Source organism: Sus scrofa, chromosome 6 (assembly GCF_054392235.1).
Source record: "Sus scrofa isolate SSC_HxYL_T2T_F1_AM1 chromosome 6, Sscrofa_HxYL_maternal_Yorkshire_Landrace_v2.0, whole genome shotgun sequence".
NCBI classification, from domain to species: domain Eukaryota; kingdom Metazoa; phylum Chordata; class Mammalia; order Artiodactyla; family Suidae; genus Sus; species Sus scrofa.
In genome coordinates this window covers 106,356,250-106,376,519 of record NC_139388.1, presented here as the reverse complement: position 1 = coordinate 106,376,519, position 20,270 = coordinate 106,356,250, and the positions used below count along the sequence as shown (strand labels likewise).

At 42.0% G+C, this 20,270-nt stretch overlaps 2 protein-coding genes across 12 annotated transcripts in view; both read right to left on the bottom strand.

Moving 5' to 3' along the window:
- The window catches only part of DLGAP1 (DLG associated protein 1), a 1,399,633-nt gene that overhangs the window by 1,310,112 nt on the left and 69,251 nt on the right, over positions 1–20,270 (bottom strand). For 5 of the 7 annotated variants that reach the window (XM_084964271.1, XM_084964270.1, XM_084964277.1 and 2 more), the window contains exon 1: positions 4,773–4,884. The exons of the other annotated variants lie outside the window; for them this stretch is intronic. The gene's annotated coding sequence lies outside the window, so the exon portion shown is untranslated. Of the gene's footprint in view, positions 1–4,772; positions 4,885–20,270 lie in introns of those variants that run through there. 7 annotated transcript variants of the gene reach the window in all.
- The window catches only part of AKAIN1 (A-kinase anchor inhibitor 1), a 78,734-nt gene continuing 69,251 nt past the window's right edge, over positions 10,788–20,270 (bottom strand). For 3 of the 5 annotated variants that reach the window (XR_002345034.2, XR_002345029.2, XR_002345035.2), the window contains exon 4: positions 12,740–12,877. Coding sequence is in view for 2 of the 5 variants with exons in the window: in XM_021096130.2 (XP_020951789.1) it covers positions 12,684–12,877 (194 nt within the window). In the remaining 3 variants the exon portion in view is untranslated. Of the gene's footprint in view, positions 12,878–20,270 lie in introns of all 5 variants that reach the window. The other 2 variants (XM_021096130.2, XM_021096131.2) reach the window with 1 other exon arrangement.

Here is a 20,270-nt window from a genome sequence, read left to right as displayed (position 1 = left end):
TTAGTTTCACCAGCTTAAGAACCACATGGTGGACTTGGCACTGATGTCTGGCTAGTATTAAGGATGTTTTTGCCCTGAGAGCTCTCCATTCATTTAGTTCTTGGGACCCCCGCAGGTCTGAATGTAATGACACCAGCATTTGGATACTGATCACATACCAACTAATAATAAAAAGTTGAAATGTGTAATGATCCTCTTTTTCTGAAATAATGAAAACAGGCACCAGAAGGATAAACTCTTTTGCTTAAGGTCACAGATCTAATTAGTTTTGAGCAAATATCAGCATCAGAGTTATTTATAATAGTTTAATAATTATATTATTTCAAGAGGAACTCTAATTTTCAATGAACTTTTATGTAATAAAAATAAGTTACTAGAGACAAATTAGCATATTAAGCTAAAAGGAACATTATTTTAGTAAAGATTATGGAAGACATTTTTGTTGTGTTGCCTTTTTGTTTTTTTCTAAGGCAATAACAAGACTCTGAGTTCATCACTCAATTTGAGGGGTTTTTTGGTTTTTGTTTTTAAGGGCCACAGGTGCAGCATATGGAAGTTCCCAGGTTAGGGGTCGAATCAGAGCTACAGCTACAGCCACACCAGATCTGAGCTGTGTCTGCGACCTGCACCACAGCTCATGGCAACACCAGATCCTTAACCTACTGAGCAAGGCCAGGGATCAAACCTATGTCTTCATGGATACTAGCTGGGTTCTTAACTCACTAAGCCACATGGGAACTCCTCACCACTCAATTTGAATGAAAGAATTTCCTTTGGAAGTTTGGCTGGCAAGTAAGTGCCCAAGAAATCAAGAGATCGGATCTTTGAAGAAGACTACTTTTATTAGTATTATTATTATTATTAACAGCTATTTCCCCAATACACTTTTCCTCTGTACAGCATGGTGACCCAGTTACACATACATGTTCACATTCTATTTTTGCACATTATCATGCTCCATCATAAGTGACTAGACATAGTCCCCAGTGCTACAGCAGGATCTCATTGCTAATCCATTCCAAAGGCAATAGTTTGTATCTATTAACCCCAAGCTCTCCAACCACCCGACTCCCTCCCGCTGCCCCTTGGCAACCACAAGTCTATTCTCCAAGTCCATGATTTTCTTTTCTGTGGAAAGGTTCATTTGTGCCTTATATTAGATTCCAGATATAAGTGATAGCACATGGTATTTGTCTTTCTCTTTCTGACTTACTTCACTATAAGAGTCTTGAAGAAGACTGCTTTTAATTGTCCTAATGCCACAAAGCATCCGTCGCTGAAAAAGTCTAAGAAATTACTTTTAATGCAAATTATGTAATAGTTATATGAATTATTCTTACAAAATAGACCTACTTTTCATTTAGAACTAAGACTGAAAATGTATTTAATTTTATCCTAAATATGCCTGTTCAGACTTCGGACATAAACACACACACACACACACACAGACACGTGTCCATGTGGACATGCCCATATGTGCATGTTTCTACACAGAACATAAATCCTACTTTTTTCCTGATTTATTTTAGTCTTTTCTCCCTCTTTTCCTTCTTTCTCCTCTTCTCCTTTCAAAGTTGGATGCAACATCGTTAAAGGATGGGGATAAGGCCAAAGTTTGGTGGAGGTAAAAAAGGTAATTACTGAGGGGTACAAGAGGGTTTGTCGGAAGCTGGACAAAAAAGACAAAAGATGCAAAGGGTTTTGTTATCTAATAGCACTGACATTTTTTACTACCCACCAGGACATAATGTTAAGTGACTATGAGCCTATGAAAATTTCCTCACTGCCAAACACGGTCTATCAGAAAGCCATCAGTAGCATACATAGTTACTCAAGGTCCCCCCACGTTGAATTCTAACACAAATGATAGTGGAAATTGGGGTTTTGTTCTATATTTGATGCCACTATTTTAAATGTGATCTGTAACTGGTACCGACAGGTCTGGATTAATAACTCATAGAATCAGAGGATGTCTGCTCCTGAGAAGGATGGAGCCCAATGCTCCCACAGTAGCAACCAGAAAAACTAGTAGATAAATTAAAGAGCATACTTTAAGAAAAGCAGAGTGGTGGGATTCAATGGGAACTGGATAAACAGGAATTTCAGATCAGGGCAAGTCTTTCCAGGGGGAGGGGTTTTCTTAAAAGGGGAAAGGGAGTGGGATCTTGGCTGATTCTGGGCAAAGACAGGAAAATGAAGTCAGCAAGGGTTTGGGCAGTCAGGCAGACTGAATGGAAACAGGCAATAGCCCCAGTGAGGCCAGGTGGCCCCCCAAAGGACTCATGCTGAAGGCAGGCAACATAGGGAGGAGGCTGGGGAACCAGGGGCTTTGCAAGGCAGAGTGAAATTCCCCATCATCATATGATGCTTAGGAGGCAAAGTCTCTTTAGAAGGATGAGGTCTGTCTCAAATATACAAAGCAACTGGAAATCGCATGTATTACTAGGGAGAGGATAAGTTAGCACTGCCACATGGGAAGCCTCTTTGAGCATATCTAGTAAATACATATACACTAGGACCCAGTATTTCTACTCCTGGGCATCCACCCAAAGGAGATGGCATGTACTTACCCAAGGATAAGTACCAGGGTATTTACAGAAGCTTTAGCTGCAGTAGCCAAAGGAAACCCTAGTAGAATTCATAAACAAATAGTGGTGTGCTTATACAACAGAATACACAGCAAATTAAAAATAACCAACTACCACTTTTTACACCAACCCCAGCGAATCTCAGAGACAATTTTTTTTTTTCTTTTTATGTGCACACCCACAGCATATGGAAGTTCCTGGGCTGGGGTCAAATTGGAGCTGCCAACCTATGCCACAGCAACTCAAGATCCGAGCCTCGTCTGCAACCTACACCACAGCTCACAGCAACGCTGGATCCTTAACCCATGGAGCGAGGCCAGGGAATGAACCCGCGTGCTCATGAATACTAGTTGGGTTCGTTACCCCTGAGCCACAATGGGAACTCCTCACAGACAAAATGTTGAGGGGAAGAAAAAAGGCTAAAAAGAAAGCACATGATTCCATCTATATGAAGCTGTAAACTTTAGTTGTACAGATCAGAAGAGTGCTTAGCTCCAGGGAGGTATTAACCAGCATGCAGGTATTAACCCAAGGAAATGTACTTGGGTTCTGGAAACACTGTCTACCACTCTGGTGGCAGTTACTTAGCTACATACACACAAAAAAATTCATCAAGCTGGACACATACATGAAACCTCAAAAACAAAAGCAAACCAAAACACCCTACCTAGAATCATTTACTTTTAGAACCAGTCCTTAGTGATCATCCTAGCCATCTTTTCTTTTACAGATGAGGAAACCCAATCTCACAAAAATTTAAAAGCTTATTAATATTGCCGTAAGAGTTTTAACTAAGTGACAACACTCCCCACCCCCACCTCCACCCCCACCCCCCACCCCCCACTGAAAGGACAGCTGCCAGCCTTTTCACCATCCTTCTTGTAATTATGTAGCAACTATGTACCCTATGTCCAAGCCAGCAGCCCTGCTAAAGGTGCTCCAAGCATCGCCTATCAGTTTCGCTTCCTTAACCTTGCCTGCTCCGTTTCTTAGGCAGGAACACTGCCTGCTCCTGGAAGGGAAAGGTCCAGGGCTGCTTGGGAAAAACAAGACCCAGTATTGTATAAAAGTTGCTGAGAACAAAGACCTCCTGCTCAGACTCTGGAGGTGACTCCTCTGAACCTGCACCAGTGCTGAATAAACCTTGCTTTGCTACATCTCCGGGTGCCATTTGTCTCCTTCCGCTGCCACGGTTTCTGCAGTTTCTCCAACAGTATCACATAGTAACTTTGTCCAGCAAGTCATTACTGGAAGTTTACTCTTTGCTGAGACCATATTAAGATACAGGTTAATCAAGACAGGCACTACCTGCTTTCAGGAAGCTTGCAGTTTCGGTGTAGAAACAGAAATTAAGCAAATGACGGAAAAATAAGTACCTAATCAGACTGGTAAGTGTTGTGACGGACCAGCACAGGGGGTTTTTAGTGATCACACCTGGAGCAGGTGAGCCCTGCTCACCTGGCCTACAGAGAAATGTTCTATTGATTCCAACCACACTGCCTTTTGCCGGTAAACTTTGTCTTAAAACTAGGAGAAATTCTAAATCGACATAAATTTATTTCTCCAGACCTCAAAGGGCAACCTTTAATTATTAAGCATGAGCGAAACAATCCATAAATGTAAAGGGATGACTCGCAAGACTTGCTAAAAAGGACACGATTTCAGCAGGAAAGGCACTCCTCAAATTATTGGACTTGAAATTTGCTTCTTGTTTGTTAAACCTCAGTTCTTCAGATTCACAAGCTGGATGGCCTGGCAACAGTCTCTCAACCACTTTTCCTGAACAGAGAGCCTCCCACGCCTGTTTATTTGACATTTATGTGGATTCAATGGTTATAAATTAGCCAGCTTAGAAAACAGAGCCAAGATAAATCAATCGCAAGACAACCAAGCTCTCTGTAATAAAATTAAAATACACCACACGTCTGATTTCTAAAGCGACTCACGGTCTGTTACTTTGGGGATTTGTTTTGAAAGACGCCAGCTTCTGCCCCATATCTGTCTGGGGCAGATTAATCTCTCCGGAACGGCTGCTCTGAATTGCCTACCACAAAAGCACGAGTCATTAGGAAGCTCAAATTTTCTTTGAGAGGAAACGCTCATAATACCACTAGCTTAGGTTTGAGTCCCTGAGAAAAGCGCACTCTGAGACGAGGGTTTGAGTGAAAGCACTGGGGAACTCACCGTACAAGCGGAGATGCTGACGCCGCAGAGACAGGGGAAGCGATGTTCACACCTGAGCTGCATCAGGCTACCGAGGCGGGGAACCCGCACAAAGTGCCTCTGGGTTGGCCTCCCTGAGGGGCGGGTCTGGGGTATTTATACACCAGCTCCCACCCATCAGCCTTTGAGGGCTACACCTGGGGACTTAGTGCCCTGGTGCTTCCAGTGACCCCCCTCATGTGGGCTGACCACACGGGCAGAAAGGGACAGTTCTTGGCAGTAAGATGCCATCTGTGCATAGAAAAATGGCAAATGCTGAGGGCCTCTGAAAGCCCACCAACCTCACTGTCCACACACATAACTCAATTAGTAGAGCATTAGTGCAAAAGCATGTGAGAGGGTGGATCCTTAGACACCAGTGTCAGGCAGATAGAGAAAGCACTGGTTAAAAGTTTAAGTAGAAACTAGTTAAGAGGGCATCGAAGACACAAGAGCAACTTAAAAAATCGAAAAGCACTATGTGAATTCAGATGGCCAATAGGCACATGGAAAATACTCAATATCACTAATTATTAGAGAAAAGCAAATCAAAACTACAATGAAGTATCACCTCACTGCAGTCAGAATGGCCATCATCAAAATGTCTACAATAACATTCAGATGACTGCAGAACTTGGAAAAGCTGTTGCTGATATTGATGCATAACATACTGCTATTGGTCTTTTTATATAAATAAATCAATCTATATATATACACATATATATAATTTGAATTTTTGGAAACTTTAGCTGTGCTGCCAACTTTGGAAAAAGTATCTCAGTTGTACCGTGTTGGGTTGGCATTGTACAAAAATTAATAGCCATATTGGTCTAGAAACATTAAACAATCTTTTCCATTTGTACAGGGGTAATGCACTGTATTAAATATGTAAGGTCTTATCTACATGGGTTTGATTACAGAAACTAATAAAGTATTCTCTAAATAATGAAAAAAAAAGTCTACAATAACAAATGCTGGAGAGGGTGTGGAGAAAAGGGAACCCTCCTGCCCTGCTGGTGAGAATGTAAACTGGTGCAGCCACTATGGAGAAACGTATGGAGGTTTCTTTAAAAACTAAAAATAGCGAGTTCCCATTGTAGCACAGCAGAAATGAATTTGATTAGCATCCATGAGGATGCAGGTTCAATCCCTGGCCTTGCTCAGTGGGTTAGGGATCCAGCGTTGTCATGAACTGTGGTGTAGGTCGCAGGCCTGGCTCAGATCCTGCATTGCTGTGGCTGTAGTATGGGCTGGCAGCTGAAGCTCCAATTCAACCCCTAGCCTGGGAATTTCCATATGCTGTGGGGCACGACCCTAAAAGACAAAAAACAAACAAACAAACAAAAAACCCTAAAAATAGAACTACCATATAATCCAGCAATCCCACTCCTGGGCATATATCCAAACAAAACTATAATTCAAAAATATAAATGCACCCCGGTATTTATTTACAATAGCCTAGATGTGGAAGAAATCTGAGTGCCCTTCAACAGAGGAATGGATAAAGACGATGTGGTATACACACACACACACACACACACACACACAATGGAATATTACTCAGCCATAACAAAGAATGAAATAATGCATTTTCAGCAACATGGATGGACCTAGAGATGATCATACCAAGTTAAGTAAGCTAGACAGAAAAAGACAAATCTCATATGATAAGGCCTATATATGGAATCTAAAAAAAAAAAAAAAGATACAAATGAACTTTTTAACAAAACTGAAATAGACTCACAGACACAGAAAACAAACTTATGGTTATCAAAAGGGATAGGGGTGTGGGGGAGGGATAAATTAGGAGGTTGGGGTTAACATGTATACACGACTATGTATAAAATAGATAACCACCATGTACCTGCTCTCTAGCACAGGGAATTTTACTATTTTCTAATAACCTATAAGGGAAAAGAATCTGAAAATTTATACATCAGAATCACTGTGATATATACTTCATAACCCAATATTGTAAATCAACTATACTTCAATTAAAAGAAAAAAGAGAAAATGAAAAAAAAAAAGAAAAAACGAAAAGCAGTGAATAAAGCTGTTCTTTCCTTCTGTTATGACTTAGACCATAGACCATCTGTAACCGAAGTGTAATAATCAACAGAATTATTTTTCCCTATGAGAAGATCACCCTCAACCTTTATAGCAGCAAGAACCTTGTGGTCAGTTTCAGCAGAAGAATGGGTGAATAATGGTCGTGCGTGGCATCCCGTGACTGTATGTATAACTTAATTCATGTTTAATTTAGTGAAAGAAAAAGAAGCTAAATGGAGCCCAAAGGAATTTCTACACTTCAGATAAATCTTTATCATATTATTTTCTAATACATTCCTCGAGGATTAAGGAGAGGAATGACGAAAATCAATTAAGAACTTGGTATCCCTGGGTTTTTTAGCTAGACTTTTCAACTTAAGATCAGATAGATTCTCTCTTTTCTCTAACAGATGAAGTCACTAGCACAATGGCATTTCCCTTGTCCCATCTCCTGATTTCTGAAAGTTATATTTTTATACAGCCTAGATATAACAATTCACTTTCTTGGAGTTCCCATCATGGCTCAGTGGTTAACGAATCCATCTAGGAACCATGAGGTTGTGGGTTCGATCCCTAGCCTCGCTCAGTGGGTTAAGGATCTGGCGTTGCCGTGAGCTGTGGTGTAGGTTGCAGACGCGGCTTCAATCCTGAGTTGCTGTGGCTGTGGTGTAGGCTGGCGGCTACAGCTCCAATTCAACCCCTAGCCTGGTAACCTCCATGTGCCACGGGAGCAGCCCTAGAAAAGACAAAAAAAAAAAAAAAAAAAAGACAAAAAAAACCCCAATTCACTTTCTTTAGTCCAATTTTCGCAATAAGGTCATATTCACTCAATATTTAAATGAAAGCACTGCTACTCACCAGTCCTTTAACTGCAACTTCCCTGCACCCAGACTCTTTATTTTGATTCACCTTTTTAGTTGGCTGAAGGTCCTGGCGAAATAGTTTTTCCAAGAATTGCCCTTGAGCACAATTTTGTTTTAATGCTGGCCTTTGCTCTTGTGTGACAGCTTGGCTACAAATAATACCCTTCCTTCACACTTTCCTTCCTGCAGAGACACTCTGTAGTCTTGGTCCCTTATGTTAGGATTTTAATGTTGCTATAAAGTAATCACATGCCAGCCTGAAGTTTTACGTTTGTAAAGGATGGCCTCTCAGCCTAGAAGTTTCAAGAATTTTTCTTTTCTGGAAATATTGCTGTTGAGACCTTGTATTCATTTTTTTGTTTTTGTTTTTTGGCTCCTTCTGGCTGTGGTGATGCTGGATCCTCAACCCACTGTGCCAAGCCAGGGATGGAACCTGCACCCAGGGGCTCCAGAGAAGCCATTGATCCCATCATGCCACATGGGGAACACCAAGGGGATTTTTTTTTTCTTTTTTGTTTTGTCTTTTCTAGGGCCGCTTCCCAAGGCATATGGAGGTTCCCAAGCTAGGGGTCTAATTGGAGCTGTAGCCGCCGGCCTACACCAGAGCCACAGCAATGCAGGATCCGAGCCACGTCTGCGACCTACACCACAGCTCACGGCAACACCGGATCCTTAATCCACTGAGCAAGGCCAGGGATTGAACCTGCAACCTCATGGTTCCTGGTTGGATTCGTTTCCGCTGAGCCACGATGGGAACTCCCCAAGGGGATTTTTAAAATACCCTTTCCTTCCTGTTTCCCTATCTGTCTTTCCACTTCTGTAAGACCAGGTTGTCACTTCTGTCTGAAAGGAGTCTCTCCCCCTTTTTCACCTGTTTCTTCCCATTGGTCACTTCCCCCAAGCTGCACCCTGAAGACAAACTGTAAAGTCACCCCTCATTCATGCCTGTCCATGCCTGGGTCAGGATCTGCGGCTTCTGTGGAGGAAAAGGAGGAACTTTCCACGCTCTGTGGAGATTTTCTCTTTGGTTCCCTCTGGAGTTTTCTATCTTTTGTTTGCTGCCACTTTTCAGGGGTGATGGCACGGAGCTTTTTCTCCTGATGATGGCTTTTCCCAGTCCTTTATTATTTGTTATTTCTTATTCTGTAAGGTGGTTTCATTGTTCCATCTTAACATAGAAATCCCTGCAACTTTTATTTTATGGCTGCACTCCTGGCATGTAGAAGTTCCTGGGCCAGAGACTGAATCTGAGCTGTAGTGCTGGATCCTTTAACCCACTGTGCAGGGCTGGGGATCAAATCTGCACCTCCGCAGAGACCAGAGCCCTGGATTCAGATTCTTAACCCACTGGGCCACAGCAGGAACTCCTGAAATTTACATTCTTAAGCCCCCTAGCTAATGCAAATGCCCACAGCGATCAGTGATGTGTATATTCTTATGTCCAATAGTACTCACTTTTCATACTTACCCTTTCTGAGATTGTGACTTTCTCTGCCAAAGGAAAATAAAATCTTCCGGGCTACACTTTAACTGTGACATTGTGACAATGAGATACATGAGTTAATGTGTAGTAATGTATTTCAGAAAACTCTCTCACACTCAAGAGAGCTGGTATTATTCTTATATTTTCCACATTGTCTTTACATAAACTTAACTGCTTAAACTGGAGGATTTCATTTTCTACACTTGTTTGGGTACTAGAATTGCAAAACTAGTTACTAGATTTTTTCAGAGACTTCACCTTCTACCTAGAATAGTTGTTATTGGAGTTCCCTGGTGGCCGGCATTGTCACTGTTGCAGCTTAGATCACTGTGTGCGTTCAGTCCCTGGCCAGGGGAACTTCTATATGCCATGGACACAGTGCCCACACCCCCCCAGCCAAAAAAAGTTGTTACTGTGGATAAATTTAAAATTCCCTCCTTTTTGTAATTTTTTAAAGAGAGATCTTAAAACCTTGAAAATAGCCTGAACGGCATAAACTCAATGGTTATTTTTAAGTGGTTGACTCATTTCTTTGTAACCTGCAACCACACCATAGAGGAAGACTAGCAGCTAAAGAGAAAAGAAACAAGGATGAGGCTCAGGAAGCAGTAAGCTGTTTTGTGTTATTTTCAGTACTGTTCGTTGGGCAGGTGATTACAGACAAGCAAAGCAGCACAAAGGATCTTCTCTCCAGTTCCACCCCAGGGACCGGCAAAGCCCAAGACAGAGAGCTGATCACGCAGAGCCGGAGGCCCCACGTGCATTTGACTATTAAGCCTGGAAGGTTAAGTGTGATCCCACTAATTCCTAAAACCAAAAGCTCTGTGCTGATTTGTATTATAACCAAAGGGAAGCCCATCTTGGTCCTAGGCCAAATGAAGTCCTGCCAGCCCCTTTGAAACCTTACAACTTGGAGTTCCCATTGTGGCTCAGTGGGTTAAGCCTACTATCCATGAGGACGCGGGTTTGATCCTTGACCTCACACAGTGGGTTAAGGATCTGAGGTTGCTATGAGTTGTGGCATAGGCCAGCGCCTACAGTTCCAATTCAACCCCTAGCCTGGAAACTTCCAAATGCCACAGATGTGGCCCTAAAAAAGAAAATAAATAAATAAATAAACCCCCACAGCTTTATACTGAAACAGATTTAAGGAGGAGTTTAGCAGATGCATTTATTTTTACGGCTGAATTTTCTTAGGATTCTGCCAATGTGGCACCTACCTGTCAAGTGCGGGGATCAATTAACTTTCTTTACTCTTTCCAAGAACTTAGCAATATCTCTGGTCCTTACTGTAGACTTTCCATCCCAGAAAGATCATGAAAGATGCTCGGCTTTCCAAATGGACTTACCTTTACTTCCTTAGAGCAAAAGGCCACTTCTTTGCACACACCCTTTTCTGTTCAAGCCTCAGGAGCCTCCATCCCACAGCCTTCCTCAGACAGCGAGTGTGAAGCCCATTAAACCACATTTAAATATTTAAAGGAGTACGTTCGGAGTCACGATATCTAGAGGTTTAGAAAACAGTCTTGGGACGCCTCGTGGTCCCATATAAAGTGAGTCAAGCCGCACAGCAAAGGAAACTTTGATTAAAATGACAATGTATTTCAAAGCTGGATATGTTTTATTTATAAACAACATTTAGATACAGAGGTTAATCAGATATTCTCAAAGATCCCCAAGGTATTAACACAGACACACCAGAGAGGAAAGAGAGTGTGTTTATGTGTTTCTGCCATATGACAACCAAGTCCAAGGCTGATTCTACTCAGATATCCTAGCAGACAGAGTGTCAGATCATTTGCAAACTACAAGCAGTGGGTTTATTTGTGTGTGTGTGTGTGTGTGTGTGTGTGTCTGTGTGCGTATACTCTTGAATAATTTCCCCTAATATTTTATTCCTATTAACTATGCGGTATAGTTCTACTCAGTTATATGACTTCAGGTCACCTTGAACTCATTCTTCAATTGTCATGAGAACTATTCAGAGAAAATTATGAATAAACCACATTTAAATGTTTACCCCTCTGCTCCCTCCCACAGACATCCTCCCTGTGAACTTATTCCATCTGTGCATGGTGTGAGATGGTCTAAGAGAACTAATAAGAGACTGTGTTCATCCATTTCTCAATAATATCCCTTCTGGAAAGTGTAACATGTTGGAATTTTAGAAGCAGATCTTCATATCTGTCACCCTTTAGATGCTGATACTTTGCTTTTTAAAAAAACTATCAAATGTAGACACTGACACCCCGAAGCCAAAAGATCTCTAACAAAGGCCAAATTCTCCCTCTGTTCCCAATAGCTCCAACTCAATAACTGCTGCAAAGCCCAGGAAATGGGATGCTAAGGACATAGAAAACTATGTGTTACCCCCATGGGGGTGAAGCAGAAGTCATTCTGCTGCGGAGATGGCTTTATTCACTCACACACACGCTTCCATAACTGCATTCACAACACGGTTGCTCGACTGTTCCCACTGTCTTTTGCTGTTCCAGAAAGTTGAGAGAATGATTTTCCCATTTGAAGCAACATTCATTCCCAATACATATGATTTTCATAATCTCAAGAAAAATGTAATTCGTGGGTGGGACAAGGAAATTTCCTATTAGCAAGGTACTAGTGCAGATGCATAGCCTGAAGGCCCCACAGCATTTATAAGATCCAAGAGCTCCTCCCAAAGGCACCATATACCATCATCAGGCACTACTGTATCTCCAGGATGCAACCTACAATTCTTGCTGCTCTTCAAGGGGTTGCTAACATTGACAACTCATGCATATAGATGTACCTGTCTTATTTTCATCTTGAGATGGAAAAAGTAATCCGTAATATTTCCAAAGGATTTCTGCACAGAGAGTAAATACCGAGTATCAAACAACTGAGAGATTTCAGACTGAATACAGGAAAAGCGAAATTCCTCCTTTTTAAAAAAGTAATATAAATACACACCTTGTTAAGATCCTGAGGGACTTGGTCTTAGGATTTGCTTTTTGCTTAATTTGATCTTGGACCTGAACCCACTTTATTAAAACCTTCAATTCCATATTTGAGGGGCACTCAAACAATATTCCTTCACCCTTCCAGCATGTCTTTATAAAATATTATACAGATCTCAGTACTGCACTCAATGTTTCAGCAAAAAAGGACTGCTGGTTAAATTCACAGAAAAAATGCACAAAAGGCAAAATTAAATAAACAAGACAGAATCATTTAAAAAAAAAAAAAGATTTTAAAAAGGAATTGTGCTGCAAAACTACTTTTGCAATTACAGTGTCGTGTTTGGCCCGACTATGTTTCCGAGGCACTGTGTTTAAACAGAATCGTCTAATGCACTTTTGTCAGAACAGTGCATCCCAACGAGGGGCTCGTGCAAGTTCATCCTACTGCTAGGTGCCTATGACACTTTGGTTTGCTTTACTGGCAACATTTTGGCGACACATCCTATACTAAGAGGAAGGCTGAAGACCAAGCAGTGTGACAAGGGCCGAATCCACGGTGTTACTTCTTCTCATGCTTCTTGGTTAACTCCCCTACGCCCCGCTGGGGGCTGCCCTGGGTGCCGCTGGCTCTGGCTTCCCTCCGCCGACTCTCCTGGGAGACCTGCTGCACAGCGCGCAGGATGGCATTCTGCACGATCTGTTTGCTGGCGTTCTGCAGCTTCGCCTCTTCAGGTTCACTTCCAGGTTTCTCACCTGGCCAAGAACATGGAAGGGAGGCGAAAAGAACAAAATCAGTTTCAGGAACTGTGCCAGGCAAGGGCAGATAAGAAAGGAGAGGCTAAATATACACAAGGCCTCTAGAGCTGCCCATGTCAACTGCGGGGAGCCCCGCAGCACATACAGCTATTATCCCCCATCTCCCTTTCCAAGGAAATCTTCATTCTTTGGCCCCAGTGATATGCCAATGTATGTTCTCACATCCCAGAATCCTCTGCTGCCAGCGGTGGTCATGAGACACAATCCTGGCCAATGAGGACCTTGGGCAAGTCTTCAGAAAGGGAGGGACACATGCCCCCTTTGGCAGCTTCCCTTTCTCCCTATGCTGAAAGCAGACGTTGTATCTTTAGGTGCCACAGCCATATTACAACCAAGCATGGAGATGAAAGCCAACATTTGGGCACGGTTGGGGAGAAGAAAAGAGCACATTTGGAAAGCAGCATCTAGCATGGGTACCAGCCTGGACCACATGCTTCTGGACTTCTTTATATATGACATAAATAAACTTGTGAATCTGCCATTGGTCAACTTTTACCTTACCTGCAGGCAAACATATGCCTAATAACTTCAGCGGACCTGGAGAAGAACAGCATATCACCAAATTCCTATTAATTCCTCAATGCTGCTCCTGTCAAAGCACCCCAAGCAATGAAACCATTCATTCCTCAGAATCCATCCTCCCAGGTCTAGAACAGGGGGTGGCATACTTTTTCTAAGGAGGACCAGATAAGAAGCATTTTAGATCTGTGGGCTGTACAATCTCTGTGACAACTACTCAACTCCACTGTCATAGCAGGAAATGAGCTGTAGATAATGCATAAATAAATGCTAGGGCTTTGCTCTGATAACTTTCTACACACACACACACACACACACACACACACACACACACAAAAGCTTCAGGCCAGATGTGGCTTAAGGGCCATTGTTTGCCAACCCCTGATCTAGAATTGTGGGGAATTTCTGGTCAGAAGGCCAATATTGATTTTTCTCCTTCTTCCTTAGTTAAAAACAGGGCAAAGCCTTGATTTTATGTGGGCAGCTGTGTAACTCAGTATAGCTAGGTTCTGATCAGTGAAGTGGAGGTTCATTTAGTGAAAATTCTGGAAGAATTCTGGAAGAGGTCTTGAAGAGGAAATAGGCAGGTAATGGCCCTCTGCCCTCTCCCCAGTCTACTGCCTGCAACTCTGACCCAATGCTCTTCTCTATAGGGGCTCTCTCCAACCATGAGGGAAACTTTAGAATGGAAACCATTTCCAGGGACTTGGGAGGAAAAAGTTAGAAGGAGCTTAACCATCCAATGACCAAGAAGCCACCACATCAGACCTGAGCTTCCTACCTTCAGGCCTTTTTCATGTTAGAAAAAAATAATCTACTTTATTTGAGGCACTATTATTTTGAACTTTCTTTTATTATGCAGCAAACTTCTTACCAATGTATACATGGCAGAATGATCATGAATCTAACACCTGGCTAAAGTGCAAGTGTGAACATTTTAAATTCCACTTGTTTATATTTAGAGTGATAAACAGAACAGGCATCAGTCCTTATTCAAAATCATCCCTTCAGATATTTCCTCTATGCAAATATTCTCCCATAAAATTGTATTTAAAATGAGGGGTGGGAGTTCCCGTCGTGGCGCAGTGGTTAACGAATCTGATTGGGAACCATGAGGTTGCGGGTTCGGTCCCTGCACTTGCTCAGTGGGTTAACGATCCGGCGTTGCCCTGAGCTGTGGTGTAGGTTGCAGACGCGGCTCGGATCCCACATTGCTGTGGCTCTGGCGTAGGCCGGTGGCTGCAGCTCCGATTCAACCCCTAGCCTGGGAACCTCCATATGCTGCGGGAGCAGCCCAAGAAATAGCAAAAAGACAAAAAATAAATAAATAAATAAAATGAGGGGTGGTTTTTCACTAGCATTTTTTTTTTTTTTTTTTTTTTTTTTTTTTTGTCTTTTTGCTATTTCTTTGGGCCGCTCCTGCGGCATATGGAGGTTCCCAGGCTAGGGGTCGAATCGGAGCTGTAGCCACCGGCCTACGCCAGAGCCACAGCAACGCAGGATCCGAGACGCGTCTGCAACCTACACCACAGCTCACGGCAACGCCGGATCGTTAACCCACTGAGCAAGGGCAGGGACCGAACCCGCAACCTCATGGTTCCTAGTCGGATTCGTTAACCACTGCGCCACGACGGGAACTCCTCACTAGCATTAATTCATTAACAACAGAATGTATATTATACCCATGAGAAAAACATCACACAAGAGGAAATGGCATCATTCTGGAAAATCAGATATATCTTTTCTTTTTTGACATGTAATTTGTCATTTGTTCAGCATTTGTGTCACTAGCACTATCCCCTGAGGGATTTGCAATCTAAGAAGGAAGATAAATCTATTCAAAACTAAAAGACAATCCTCGCCCCCATTCCTCCAGAAAAGCAGTATTAAATGATCCATCTCCACCAAACCAAGCAGAGGAGGAGTCCAATTGAGAACCTCGACACATAACAGACTGAAAGTTTAAACTGGCAGAGAAGGATACTTTGAAAATTCTCTGTAGAAAAAGAGTGAACAGTAATATCAAGAGACACTAGGGTATAGCAATTAAGAATATGCGTTTTCAGCTGTATGGAGGTTCCTCAGAAAACTAAGCATAGAGTTACCATGTGATCCAGCAATCCCACTCCTGGGCATATATCCAGACAAACATATAATTGAAAAAGATACACGTACTGCTATGCTCATAGCAGCGCTATTCACAATAGCCAAGACCTGGAAACAACCTAAATGTCCATCAATGGATGAACAGATACAAAAGATGTTATACACACACACACACATGTACACCACTGGAACATTACTCAGCCATTAAAAAGAACAACATAATGCCACTCACAGCAACATGGATGGACCTAGAGATTATCATACTAAGTGAAGTCAGTACGACAGAAAGACAAATACCATATGATATCACTTATATGTGGAACCTAAAATATGACACAAATGAACCTATCTACAAAAGAGAAAGAGACTCAAGGACAAGGACAACAGACTTGAGGTTTCCAAGGGGGAAGGGGTTGGGGGAGAGATGGGGTGGGAGGTTGGGGTTGGCAGACATAAGCTATTGCACATGGAGGGAATAAACAACAAGGTCCTACTATATATGACAGAGAACTATACTCACTGTCCTTATGATAAACCATAACGGAAAAGAATATTTTTGTAAAAGAATGTGTATACATATATATTATATATGTATATAATATATATAATATATATGTAGGTATAACTGAATCACTCTGCTATACAGGAGAAATTAATACAACATTGTAAATCAACTATGTTTCGATAAAAAAATTTTTTTAATTTAAAACAAAATAGAGAGTATGTGCTCTGAAGCACTTCAGAGCTGGATCCAAACTCTTTCTACCACTTACAACCATGTGATCTTGGGCAGGTCACTTCACCTCTCTAAGCCTGTCTGCACATCTTTAACATGAGCAAGTAGCACCTATTTGAGGAGGGGTGCTAGAAGATCCAGTAACATAGCACCTATTCAGCACTCAGTGTGGTTCCTGAGCACTTAGTGTCCACCACTCTGTATTGGTTGGTGTGTAGACTAGATGGTTGTAACAGAGAAACTGAAAAACAGAGCCACTCACATGGGAGAAGAGGTGTTGCTTGCTCTGTCCTGGAACAGCCTGGGGGTCCCCAGTGTGCAGGTGGTCTGCTCCCCCAGGTCCTCTCAACAGTCTACCTCCTGCCATCTCACTGCTGCCATTTCCTACTGCATTGTCCTCAACTGCATGAGTGGAGCTTATTAACCAATATCCTACCTGGGGCTGGAAGGGAGCCAAGGAGAAAGTGGAGGGCAGGCCATTGCCTTTTAAGGAACTGTCACAGATCCTGTAAACATCACCCTGCTCACTTTTTACTGGAGAAAACAGAGTCACATGATCACACCGGCCACACAGGAGACTATGAGATAGGGTTGCCAACCAGGAAACCATACACCTGGTGACAGCTCAGGGAGGTTCTACTGCTAAAAGGAAGAAGCAATTACTTCCATGCATGGGCACCGCTAAACTGAAAAGGCAGAATGTATACCTGCAGCAGGTCACATTTAATCTTCAGGGAGCCCTGGCTCCAACCACCAGACAGAACAAGTGTGGACCGTGTTCAAAAGGTGCCTGTGTTCTCCAGGAAAGAGTATCTTAGCCAAACCAGCTCTGCAGTGATGCTGAAATAAATGTCCCTGCTCTGAAGTTACTTTTCAGTCTTTGGTGGAGGAAGGGAGAAACTTAGGATAAGAGTAAGCTGATTCCTTAATAACAGAGAGAGAGAAAAAGAAAAGCCTACTCTAAATTTAGCTGCAACCTAAAATCCTAGCTAAATCACCTTCCCGTCATCCATCTGTTATGAAGATAAATGGATTAAAAAGTCAAAGGCAGTCTGGGCAATGCTGTGTGTGGAGGATCCTTTAGGCGACCTGCAAGGTCGGTTTAACCCTAACTGCCCTCTGTACCTTTTTGCTCTGGGTTGTGAATATCTGTCTACACTGAATGATGTGGGACAGAAAGAGCTGCAAGCTGGCTGGGGCAGAGAAAGAGAAGAGTGAAGATAAGGGTAAAAGCCACTCAGAGCTTCTAAAGAAGAAAACAAAACAAAGCATTCTATATGGAACCACAGAAGATCCTAAAGCACCAAAGTAGGCCTGAGAAAGGAGAATAAAGCAGTAGGCAACCACACTTCCTGATTTCAAGCTAGTTTAAAAAAAAATTTTTTTTTTTTGGCTGTACCCACAGCATGTGGAAACTCCCAGGCGTGGGGTCAAACCTGCACCAGAGCAGTGACATGGCCAGATCCTTAACTGCTAGTCCACCAGGGAACTCCTTTTTTTCTAAGCTATTTTATGACACTGTAGTAATCAAAACCACATGGTACCAGCATAAAAACAGACACACAGACCAACAGAACAGAATAGAGAGTCCAGAAATAAAGCCATGCATATTTGGTCAACTCATATTTAACAAGGGAGCCAAGAAAACTCAATGGAGAAAAGCCAGTCTCTTCAATAAACAGTGCTCGAAAAACTGGATATTCACATGTAAAAGAATAAAACTCGATCTCTATCTTACACTAGTCACAAAAATTAACTCAAAATGGATTAAAGACTTAAACATAAGACCTGAAACCATACAGCTCCTAAGAGGAAACATGGGGAAAAAGCTCCTTGACAAAGGACTTGGCAACAAGTTTTTGGATAAAAGCACAAGCAACAAAAGAAAAAAATTAAAAAGTAGGACTACATTAAACTAAAAAGCTTCTCCACAGCAAAAGGGGTGGAGGATCTGGCATTGCTGCAAGCTGCAGTATAGGTTGCAGATGTGGCTCAGATCCTGCATTGCCATGGCTAAAGCACAGATCTGCAGTTGCAGCTCTAATTTGACCCCGAGCCTGGTAACTTCCATATGCTGCAGGTGCAGGTCTAAAATGAAAAAAAAAAAAATGAAAAGGGTTAATATTTAAGATATATAAAGAACTTATACAACTCAGTAACAGAAAAAACAAGTAATCCAATTGAAACATGGGCAAAGGACCTAAATAGACATTTTTCCAAAGAAGATATTCAAATGGTCAACAGCTACATGAAAAGATACTCAGCATCGCTAGTCCTTTGGGAAGCGCAAATCAAAACCAGAATGAGATGTCACCTCATGTCTGTTGAGAATCCTATCGGCAAAAAGATGAGAGAGAAATGCTGGCAAGGATATAGAGAAAAGGGGGCCCTGGTGCACTATTGGTGGGGTTATAAATTAGGTAAACCACTATGGAAAACACCTTGGAGTTTCCTCCAAAAATACAAAATGGGACTACCATATCATCCAGCAATTCTGAACGCATGTCTGGAGAAAATGATAGGAATATTTTGAAAAGATACCTGCACTGCTACACTCACTGCAGCATCATTTACAACAGCCAAGTCGTGGAAACAATATAAGTGTCCATCAAGAGATGAATGGGTAAAGAAGTTGTGAGATATGTGTACATAGACAAAAGATAGATACACATGCACACCCAGTACTATACTACTGAATGATGGAATACTATACAGCTATTAAAAAGGAAGGAAATCCAGCCATTTTAACAATATGGGTGGATCTTGGGGGGCATTATGCTGAGTGAAATAAGTCATACAGAGAAAGAGAAATACTGTATGATCTCACTTATATGTAGACTCTAAGACAAAAAACAAAACAAAAACAAAAAACCCAGGGATTTTCCGTGGGTTAAGGATCTGGCATTGTCACTGCTGTGGTGAGGGTTCAATCCCTTACCCGGGAACTTCCATATATCATAAGTGCAGTCAAACAACAACAACAACAAAACCAAACACTTAGAAGAAGAGATCAGACTTGTGATTACCAGAGGTGGAGGATGGGAGTGAGGGAATTGGATGAAAGTGGCCAAAAGGTACAAACTTCCAGCTACAAAGTAAATAAGTACTGAGGATTTAATGCACAACATATGATGACAATAGTTAACACTGCTCTATGGTACATTTGAAAGTTGCTCAGAGAGTAGATTAGAAAATTCTCATCCCAAGGAAAAAAATTTTCCTTTTTTTTTTTTCTTTAACTCACCTCTTTTTTTTCTCATATCTTTGTAAGATGATGGATGTTAACTAAACTTACTGCGGTCATCATTTCACAATTTATGAGGTCAAGTCATTATGCCATATACTTTAACTTTTTATGCAGATGTATGTCAACTACATCTCAATAAAACTGAAAGGAAAAAGTTACATAAACCTCAGATACATGTTGTATGTTAGGCTCTTAAGCCTGCAAGGAGATATACTCTCTTCTGCTGCCTTAAGATTTTTTTTTGTGGGGGGGAGGGGTTATTACCATGAGGATACATGTGTCAAAGCCAAACATCATGGAAATATCTGGCTGAGTCTTCCATTACAATTCGGAAAATGTAATGATCCAATATAGCTCCAGTGATTGGATTATCTAGATTATTCTCTGCCAGTGGAGAGTTTCAACTCTCCATCAGCTACCAACTAACAAGGCTCCCTTTTCTTCCAGTGCGGCTCCCTGATTTCATGCTACAAGTTTACCCTCGTTTCTGCTTACCCCTGACGTGTGAGTTTACACACTGCCTTCTCTCTGAGAGCACTGCAGCTAAATATCTGCTTGCAAATGCCTGCTTCTGGCCACCTCTTCAGCTGAAATTCCTGAGTGAGAACCTAAAAGACTCAACTACCATCACCCCCTGAAATCACGACTTCTCTTCTCACCAGGCCAGGCATTGACTGAGCACCAGCCCGCAGCTCATTCTGGCCCAGTCGGGCTGGATCAGT